This window comes from Cornus florida, unplaced genomic scaffold, assembly GCF_030987335.1.
Source record: "Cornus florida cultivar Cherokee Brave unplaced genomic scaffold, ASM3098733v1 CherokeeBrave_3.0.0_Hap2_Chr08, whole genome shotgun sequence".
NCBI classification, from domain to species: Eukaryota; Viridiplantae; Streptophyta; class Magnoliopsida; order Cornales; family Cornaceae; genus Cornus; species Cornus florida.
In genome coordinates, this window is record NW_026775578.1 from 91,366,548 (window position 1) to 91,377,635 (window position 11,088).

The 11,088-nt window shown below is 31.6% G+C and overlaps 1 protein-coding gene across 1 annotated transcript; it reads right to left on the minus strand.

Annotated features, from left to right (window-relative positions):
* Window positions 1-1,678: 1,678 nt before the first annotated feature.
* Window positions 1,679-2,530, minus strand: LOC132270576 (uncharacterized). The gene is made up of 2 exons (XM_059771755.1): window positions 2,413-2,530; window positions 1,679-2,331 (listed from the first exon to the last, which is right to left on the minus strand). The coding sequence occupies exons 1-2, from the start codon at window positions 2,528-2,530 to the stop codon at window positions 1,679-1,681; spliced, it is 771 nt and encodes a 256-aa protein (XP_059627738.1).
* Window positions 2,531-11,088: the final 8,558 nt, after the last annotated feature.

Below are 11,088 nucleotides of genomic sequence, written 5' to 3' on the forward strand. Positions count from 1 at the left end.
ACATTAGTAGGCCTTTCCATTTCACCACTGCTTCCACTTTTGGTGGGTCAACATAAATACCATCCCCAGATACTACATGCCCCAAAAAGACAACTTTATCAAGCTAAAACTCACATTTGCTGAACTTAGCAAAGAGTTGTTTTTCCCGTAAACTCTGTAACACAATTCTTAAATGCTTTTCATGTTCATCCACACTCCGAGAATATATCAAAATATCATCAATGAAGACAATAACAAAAGAATCAACATACAAATGAAATACTCGATTCATTAAATCCATAAACACCGCTGGAGCATTGGTTAACCCAAAAGGCATTACCAAAAACTCATAATGACCATATCGAGTTCAAAAAGCAGTTTTCGAAATATCACTATCCTTTACCTTCAACTAGTGATATCCTGACCTCAAATTAATCTTAGAAAACACCTTTGCCCCATGCAACTGATCAAACAGATCATCAATTCGTGGCAATGGATACTTGTTTCTGATGGTCACTTTATTTAACTGTCTGTAGTCAATACACAACCGCATAGTACCATCCTTCTTCTTAACAAATAACACCGGTGCACCCCACGGTGAAATACTAGGTCGAATGAAGCCTTTAACTAGTAAATCTTACAACTATATCTTCAACTCTTTCAATTCTGTTGGTGCCATTTGATACGGGGCAATAGAAATTGGAGTTGTTCCTGGTACCAACTCAATGGTAAAACCAACCTCCCTGTCCACTGGCAACCCTGGTAATTCTTCTGGAAACACATCTGTGAATTCCCTTACCACTGGTACATTTTCAAGTGTCATATCTTTATTTTCAGTATCAACCACATAAGCCAAGTAACCCTAACACCCTTTCTTCAACAACTTCCTGGTTTGTATAGCTGAAATGAGACAGTTTGGAATAACATTTCTTTCTCCTATAAATCTAAATTCTGGCTCCCCTGGTATTTGAAATACAACTTCTTTCCGAAAATAGTCTATTGAAGCATGATACGCAGACAGCCAATTCATACCCAAAATGATATCAAAATCTGGTATACCCAACGGTATCAAATTTACCTTTAAGTGTCTATCTCCCAATTGTAACACACAGTCCCGGTATTCATTTGCAACCACTACCACTTCTCCCATTGGTGTAGAAATAAACAATTTACTATCTAATGATGAAAGTGGTCTACCCAAATGCATAGCAATAGATGATGCAACAAATGAATGGGTTGAGCCAGGATCAATAAGCACAGTAACATTTCTATCCAAAATAGAAAGTGTACCTGTCACCACTTCTGGTGTTGCTTGAGCATCCTGAAGTGTCATAGCAAACACTCTTCCCTGGGCTTGCGAACCACTTGTAGCACCCTTACCTCCTATTGACGAGTTCCCTTGTGCAAAATCTCTACCAGAACCAGCAACACTGCCCACTGAGGTCACTCCTATCAATATAGGACAATCTCTTTTCCGATGACCCGGCTGATGGCAATGATAGCACTCTTCTGCTTTTAAGATAGGACAATCCTTCTTCTGGTGACCTTCCCTTCCGCACTGAAAACACCCCTTGCCAGTACCACGTCCTCCAAAACTACCTTGTTGTACAGATTGTTGTTCGAAAAGCCCTTGACCTCTTCCAATACTTGATGTCTGGCCTTGAGATTCACCACCCCTTCCCCTTCCATACAGCGACCTTTAACTTTTCTGACTTGAAATTCCTTCACTTCCTCTTGACTGTGACGGCTCAGATCTATTTCTTTTGTATTGTTCCCTTCTTTCTTGCAATTCTTTCACATCCCTTTCGGCAATCATGGCTTTATTCACAAGTCTGTTGTAATCTGTTTCCTCAAACACTGAAACTCTGGACTTAATAGCCACCTCTAAACCATCTTGAAATTTTGTACATTTATCTTCTTCATTCTGTACAAACTTAGGTGCAAACCGAGATAAAGCTGTAAACTTAACTTCATAATCAACTACAGACATTCTATCTTGTTTTCGGAGAATAAACTCCCGTTCCTTCTCTTTTCTGTAAATTGGAGGAAAATATATCTCATAAAAAGTTTTAACAAATGGATTCCATAATATCACCTCTTTCTCTCTTGGAATGAGCAATAAATGTTTTGTCGTGTCCCACCAATAACTAGCTTCATTTTTTAACATAAATGTAGCTAAGTTTACCTTCTGGTCTTCTGCTGCACTCATCACTGCAAATATCGATTCCATTCTTCTTACCCACCCCTCTGCTTCTTCTGGTTTGGTAGTACTTAAAAATTCTGGGGGTGTTAACCTGATAAACCTCTCATAATCTGAGCCTTTCTTCCCTTTCTGTTGTCTTTCCAGCCTTTCTTGTATCATCATTTGACTTGCCATAAATTATTTGTTTTGTTCTGCCAAGTCTATTATAGCCTTTTCCATTTTCTGCATACCAGTTAAGTTCTCATGTTCTCTTCTCATACCACCTTGAATAGGTTGTTCCACTTCAGCCTCAATAGGAACATAAGTGGCTTCACCCTCAGTTCCATGATAACCACTTTCCCTTTCCATTTCTTTTTATCTGCAATGAATCTCAAATATAACAACATATATATGATACATAATCACCACATATATCTGTTAGTATAAAATTAAGTCAAATAAATGACTCTATTACACACTTCTTACTGCCACTGCCAGTCTAGACTCTTATGACCTCCAGAACCTAGAAAACCTAGGCTTTGATACCAAAAATTGACACAACCCAACCCAATTTACACTATTTAAGAAATTAAACAATTTGGAATGTATCTAACCATCTGCATTAACCTCATTCAACATGACATCATCATATATCAGAATACCTGCTTAACAATTTTAATTTAAAACAAACTATAAGCCTGTTATGCAAATTCTGACAAACTAAAGCATTAACGACAAGTTACACCATTAAATTCTACTACAATATTAATATCTTAAACAAAAGACAGTTCATTGTTCCTTTCCCCATTCCCACTCACGATTCTAGACCTGGCAGTAGCAACCCAACCTGATACCTGAAAAAAAATATAAATATGGATGGAATGAGCTTAAAGCCCAGTGAATGCAACACTACTACCTCAGAGTAATATAAACAAATATTATCTGATAACTTCAATTAAACTTCATTAATATATTACAGGCATTAAAATATAGCACTTTCCTTCTAGGCCAGGGTATGGACCATATGTAAATATAGTACTCTCTTTCTTGGCCAGAGTATAGACCTTATTTCATGTAGTGGACCTTATATAATATATTACTCTCCTTCCAGGCCAGAGTATGGACCTTATATAATATACTCAAATTATATATATTCATCTTTAATTCACATAAACAGCTTTAATACTTCAATTAAACACATCCAGGTATAAACTTCCAGTGAGTACACTCACCTTGGCTACTTTTCCAATTATTTATTTTTCCTTCGGTACCGTCGAGGTAGTTCGTTCCATTTCCTTGCCTGAACAATATTATAACCATGCCATATTCATTTCTAAAGAGATATAAATAATACTCTTCATCTCCATAATAAATCTCAAATATTCTGCAATTCTAGACAAAATTTCTAATTATAATATTTAGATTAAATTTCACCCAATGGACTAGAGTTAAACTACAGTCATATTAATTTATGTGAGACCACAATTGAAGCTATATTAAAAGTAGAATAAATGAAATATATGCAAGAATAATTACTTGAACTGAAATTTAAATACGAAACTTCTTATATAGAATTAGAAATACAAATTTCCTCACCTCACTACTTCCATACAAATAGCCCAACAATAGCTTATTTTCTTTTCTTCCTTTTCTCTCTTTCTTGTTCGGCTTAGACTTCTGTAAGCTTACTATGCTATATGAAGGTGTGTGCTCTCACCTCCTTAAAATAAGCTCTTGGAGAAGCTTGAATATGCTTATATTATATTAATATGTATACTAAAATTACTATCATCAAATAGACTTACAAACCCAGCTCTAAAATTTATTATACCCTATCTATAGATATAGATAGATAACATCAATACATATCCATACCAAACCTAGCCAAACTTGTATCTATGAAAACTACTCAATCCAGAAAGAAGCAATGAAATTGCATAAAATATACTAACAAAGAACTAAATAGCTCAACTTATGAAGAATTAAAAATAAACTTCCATATAGATTAAGATATAAATTTCTCTACCTTGAATGCAATTCCATGAAAATTTTCCTTAATCTCCTTCTCTTATTAGTCTTCTTTCCCTCTTTTCTAATTTTTTTTTTCTGTTTCTTCTTCAACGACTGAAAACCCCTCTTTTAGTGTTATTTCTTCTTTTGTTTTTCTTCCCTCTATTATACACTCTGTAGTTAATTGATAAACCCACCGATTGTTTGTAAGAAACAACTTCTTCTAGAAGGTTTAAAGGAAATATTATATTATCGTTTAGCACAATAAACAAACAGCCTCCCAAATAAACATTATAATTAAGTCTATCTCATTTATATACATATCCATACGTGTAGGTATGTTGGGTGTGTTGTGCTGGCAGCATACCCAACCTTCATGCAATTACGCTACAAGTAGTCAACAGGGCTTTATTTTATCCAATTAAAGTAATAAAATCTATACTTACTTTTAATAGCTAAAACTTTTTGTCAATTACATACAATATAGCTACATAATAAAGTGATTTCTAAGAGCTTCAACACAATCCAGTAATCCAATGCAATATAAAACTTGGCTGCTACAAGCTTAATTTGTAAGCTTTAAAAAAAGTAAAACTTCACAAAACAGCTACCCCACAAAAATAATAATATATAAATCATGTCTAATTAAAATAAAATCATGCTAATGAACTTAATTTTGTATCGGGGTCTTACATAAGTGTTTTGAGTTAAACTTATTCGACTTCCCTTTGACGTCCCGAAGTGTATTTTATTGAGTAAGGATTGAATCGTTGATTGAAAACACCTCAATAATGGTACCTATTATGTCACTAGACTATTTTAATGTATAAAGATTGAATCTTTGAAAGAAAATGAGAGTTTGAGTTAAACTTATTCGAGTTACCTAAGACGTCGCGAATAGTATTTTAATGAATAGAGATTGAATCTTTGAATGAAAATACCTCAATAAAGGAACCTTTTATGCCACTAGACCTTTTTAATGTATAAAGATTGAATCTTTTAGCAAAAACATGAGTTTTGAGTTAAACTTATTCGAGTTCCCTTTGACGTCCTGAATAGTGTTTTAATGAGTAAAGACTGAATCTTTGAACGAATGTACCTCAATCAGGGTACCTAGTATGTCAGTAGTCCTTTTTAATGTAAAATGATTGAACCTTTAAAAGAAAATGAGAGTTTTGAGTTTAATTTATTCGAGTTACCTGTGTAGTCTTGAAGAGTGTTTTAATGAATAAAGAATGAATCTTTGAATGTAAATACCTCAGAAAAGGTACCTAGTATGTCACTAGACCTTTTTAATGTATAAAGATTGAATCTTTGAAAGAAAACGAGAGTTTTGAGTTAAACTTATTCGAGTTACCAATAAAGTAGCGAATAGTGTTTTATAGAGTAAAGATTGAATCTTTGAATGAAAATATCTAAATTATGGTACCTTTTATGTCACTAGACCTTTTTAATGTATAAAGATTAAATCTTTGAAAGAAAATGAGGGTTTTGAGTTTAAACTATTCAAGTTACCTATGAAGTCGCGAAGATTGTTTTAATGAGCAAAAATTGAATCTTTGAATGAAAATACGTCAATAAAAGTACCTTTTATGTCACTAAACCTTTTTAATGTATGAAGATTTAATCTTTGAAAAAAAATAAGAATTTTAATTTAAAATTATTCGTGTTGCCTATGAAGTCATGAAGAGTGTTTTAATAAGTATAGATTAAATATTGAAATGGAAATACCTCAATAAAGGTACATTTTATGTCACAAGAACTTTTTAATGTATAAAGATTTAATCTTTGAAGAAAAATGAGAGTTTTTAGTTAAACTTATTCCAGTTCCCTTTGACATCCCGAAGAGTGTTTCAATGAGTAAAGGCTGAATCTTTGAATGAAAATACTCCAATCAATGTTCCTATTATGTCATTAGACCTTTTTAATGTAAAAAGATAGAAGAATCCTGGGATGTCATTCAAGTTACCTAAGAAGTCACGAAGAGTGTTTTAATGAGTAAAGATAGAATCTTTGAATGAATATACCTCAATAAAGGTACTTATTATGTGACTAAACCTTTTTAATGTATTAAGATTAAATCTTTGAAACAAAATGAGAGTTTTGAGTTAAACTTAGTCGAGTTCTCTTTGACGTCCCGAAGAGTGTCTTAATGAGTAAAGTTGAATCTTTGAATGAAAATAACTTAATAGAGGTACTAATTTTGTTACTAGACCTTTTTAATGTATAAATATTGAATCTTTGAAAGAAAATTAGAGTGTTGAGTTAAACATATTCGAGTTAACTAAGAAGTCGTGAATAGTGTTTTAATGAGTAAAAATTGAATCTTTGAATGAAAATACCTCAATCAAGGTACCTAGTATGTCACTAGACCTTTTTTAGTGTATAAAGATTGAATCTTTGAAAGAAAATGAGAGTTTTGAGTTAAACTTATTAGAATTCCCAATAAAGTCGCGAAGAGTGTTTTAACGACAAAAAGATTGAATCTTTGAATGAATATACCTCAATATAGGTGCCTATTATGTGACTAGACCCTTTTAATGTATAAGCATTGAACCATTGACAGAAAATGAGAGTTTTGAGTTAAACTTATTCGAGTTCCCTTTGACGTCCCGAAGAGTGTCTTAATGAGTAAAGATTGAATCTTTGAATGAAAATACCTCAATAAATGTACCTATTTTGTTACTAGACCTTTTTAATGTATAAAGATTGAATCTTTGAATGAAAATTAGAGTGTTGAGTTAAACTTATTCGAGATACTTAAGAAGTCGCGAATAGTGTTTTAATGAGTAAAAATTGAATCCTTGAATGAAAATTCCTCAATAAAGGTTCCTATTATGTCATTAGACATTTTTAACGTATATAGATTGAATCTTTGAAAGAAAATTAGAATTTTGAGTTAAACTTATTTGAGTTCCCTTTGACGTCCCGAAGAATGTTTTATTGAGTAAAGATTGAATCTTTGAATGAAAATGAGAGTTTTGAGTTAAACTTATTCGAGTTCGCTTTGACGCCCCGAAGAATGTTTTATTGAGTAAAGATAGAATCTTTGAATCAAAAAGAGAGTTTTGAGTTAAACTTATTCGAGTTCTCTTTGACGTCCCGAAGAATGTTTTATTGTGTAAAGATTGAATCTTTGAATGAAAATGAGAGTTTTGAGTTAAACTTATTCGAGTTCCCTTTGACGTCCCGAAGAATGTTTTATTGAGTAAAGATTGAATCTTTCAATGAAAATACCTCAATCAAGATACCTAGTGTGTCACAAGACCTTTTTAGTGTATAAAGATTGAATCTTTGAAAGAAAATGAGACTTTTGAGTTAAACTTATTCGAGTTCGCTTTGACGTCCCGAAGAATGTTTTATTGAGTAAAGATAGAATCTTTGAATGAAAAAGAGATTTTTGAGTTAAACATTTTCGAGTTCCCTTTGACATCCCGAAGAATGTTTTATTGAGTAAAGATTGAATTTTTAAGTGAAAATGAGAGTTTTGAATTAAACTTATTCGAGTTCCCTTTGACGTCCCGAAGAATATTTTATTGATTAAAGATTGAATCTTTGAGTGAAAATACCTCAATCAAGATACCTAGTATGTCATAAGACCTTTTTAGTGTATAAAGATTGAATCTTTAAAAGAAAATTAGAGTTTGAGTTAAACTTATTCGAGTTCCCTTTGACATCTCGAAGAATGTTTTATTGAGTAAAGATTGAATATTTGAATGAAAATACCTCAATCAGGGTACCCAGTATGTCACTAGACCTTTTTAATGTAAAACGATTGAATCTTTGAAAGAAAATGAGAGTTTTGAGTTTAACTTTTTTAAGTTCTCAATAAAGTCGTGAAGAGTTTTTAACGAATAAAGATTGAATCTTTGAATGAAAATACCTCAATAAATGTACCTATTATATGACTAGACCTTTTTAATGTATAAACATTGAATCTTTGAAAGAAATTTAGAGTTTTGAGTTAAACTTATTCGAGTTTCCTTTGACATCCCGAAAAGTGTCTTCATAAGTAAAGATTGAATCTTTGAATGAAAATACCCCAATAAATGTACTTATTTTGTTACTAGACCATTTTAATGTATAAAGATTGAATTTTTGAAAGAAAATGAAAGTTTTGGGTTAAACTTATTCGAGTTCCCTTTGACGTCCCGAAGAATGTTTTATCGAGTAAAGATTGAATCTTTGAAAGAAAATGAGAGTTTTGAGTTAAATTTATTCGAGTTCCCTTTCACGTCCCGAAGAATGTTTTATTGAGTAAAGATTGAATCTTTGAATCAAAATACCTCAATCAAGGTACCTAGTATGTCACTAGACCTTTTTAATGTAAAACGATTAAATCTTTGAAAAAAAAAGAGAGTTTTGAGTTTAACTTATTCAAATTCCCAATGAAGTCGCGAAGAGTATTTTAACAACTAAAGATTGAATATTTGAATAGAAATACCTCAATAAAGGTACATATTATGTGACTATACCTTTTTAATGTATAAAGATTGAATCTTTGAAAGAAATTGGGAGTTTTGAGTTAAACTTATTCGAGTTCCCTCTGATATCCCGAAGAGTGTCTTAATGAGTAAAGATTGAATCTTTTAATGAAAATACCTTACTGAAGGTTCCTATATTGTTACTAGACCTTTTTAATGTACAAAGATTGAATCTATGAAAGAAAAGTAGAGTGTTGAGTTAAACTTATTCGAGTTGCCTAAGAAGTCACGAATAGTGTTTTAGTGAGTAAAAATTGAATCTTTGAATGAAAATATCTCAATAAAGGTTTCTATTATTTCACTAGACCTTTTTAATGTATAAAGATTGAATCTTTGAAAGAAAATACCTTAGTAAAAATTGAATTTTTGAATGAAAATACCTTAATAAAGGTACCTATTATGTGAATAGATCTTTTTAATGTATAAAAATTATATCTTTGAAAGAAAATGAGAGTTTTAAGTTAAACTTATTCGACTTCCCTTTGACATCCATAAGTGTGTTTTAATGATTAAAGATTTAATCTTTGATTGAAAACATCTCAATAAAGGTACCTATTATGTCATTAGACCTTGTTAATGTATAAAGACTGAATCTTTGATTAGAAATACCTCAATCAGGGTACCTACTATGTCACTAAACCTTTTTAATGTAAATATACTGAATCCAGTAAAGAAATTGAGAGTTTTGAGTCTAACCAATTTGAGTTACCTTTGAAGTCGAGAAGAGTGTTTTAATATGTAAAGATTGAATCTTGGAATGAAAATACCTCAATAAAGGTTCCTATTATGTCACTAAACCTTTTTAATGTATAAAGATTGAATCTTTGCAAGAAAATGAGAGTTTTGAGTTAAACATATTTTGTTACCTAAAAAGTCGTGAAGAGTGTTTTAAGGAGTAATGATTGAATCTTTGAATGAAAATACCAAAATAATGGCACCTTTAATGAAAATCGTTTGGGGTTGGAGGAGGAGAATCACGCTGATCTTCGTTTAGAGGAGGGTTTTGCAGACCTTTGTTTTGAGAACCAGTTTGGGTAGGCAAAGGCGTGCTGCGAAAAGGAGGGATGTCTTCTTCTTCAGTCTGTATGCTAACATTGTCCTGGTAAACTGGGTTAGCAACTTCTTTGTTTTTGATACTAGACCCTTTATGTCACTAGACCATTTTAATGTATAAAAATTCAATCTTTGAGAGAAAATGAGAGTTTTGAGTTAAACTTATTCGAGTTACCTAAGAAGTCATGAATAGTGTATTAATGAGTAAAAATTGAATCTTTGATTCAAAATACCTCAATAAAGGTACCTAATATGTCACTAGACCTTTTTAATGTATAAAGATTGAATATTTGAAAGAAAATGAGAGTTTTGAGTTAAACTTATTCGAGTTTGCTTTAACATCTTGAAGAGTGTTTTAATAAGTAAATATCGAAACTTTTAAAGAAAATACCTCAATAAAGGTACCTATTATGTCACCAGACCTTTTTAATGTATAAAGATTGAATGTCTGAAACAAAATGAGAGTTTTGAGTTAAACTTATTCAAGTTCGCTTTGATGCCCTGAAGAGTGTTTTAATGAGTAAAGAGTGAATCTTTGAATAAAAATACCTCAATAAAGGTACATATTATGTCGCTAGACATTTCTTATGTATAAAGATTGAATGTTTGAAAGAAAATGAGAGTTTTGAGTTAAACTTATTCGAGTACCCTTTGATGTCCCGATGAGTGTTTTAATGAGTAAGATTGAATCTTTGAATGAAAATAGCTCAATAAAGGTACCTATTATGTTGCTAGATCTTTTTAATGTATAAAGAGTCAAGCTTTAAAAGAAAATGAGAGTTTTGACATTAACTTATTTGAGTTACCTATGAAGTCGCGAAGCGTATTATGTCACTAAATGAGTCAATAAAGGTATAAAGGTACCTATCATGAGTCATGATTGAATCTTTGAATGAAAATAACTCAATAAAGGTACCTATTATGTCACTAAATCATTTTAATGTATAAAGATTGAATCTTTGAAAGAAAATGAGAGTTTTGAGTTAAACTTATTCGTATTACATAAGAAGTCGCGAATAGTGTTTTAATGAGTAAAAATTGAATCTTCGAATGAAAATACCAGAATAACGGTACCTACTATGTCACTAGACCATTTTAATGTATAAAAGATTGAATCTTTGAAAGAAAATGAGAGTTTTGAGTTGAACTTATTCTAGTTTTCTTTAACGTCCCGAATTGTGTTTTATTGAGCAAAGATTGAATCCTTGGATGTAAATACCTCAAAAAAGGTACCTATTATGTCACTAGACCTTTTTAATGCATAAAGATTGAATCTTTGAAAGAAAACGAGGGTTTTGATTTAAATTTATTTGAGTTACCTATGAAGTCGCGAATAGTGTTTTAAAGAGTAAAGATTAAATCTTTGAATGAAAATACCTC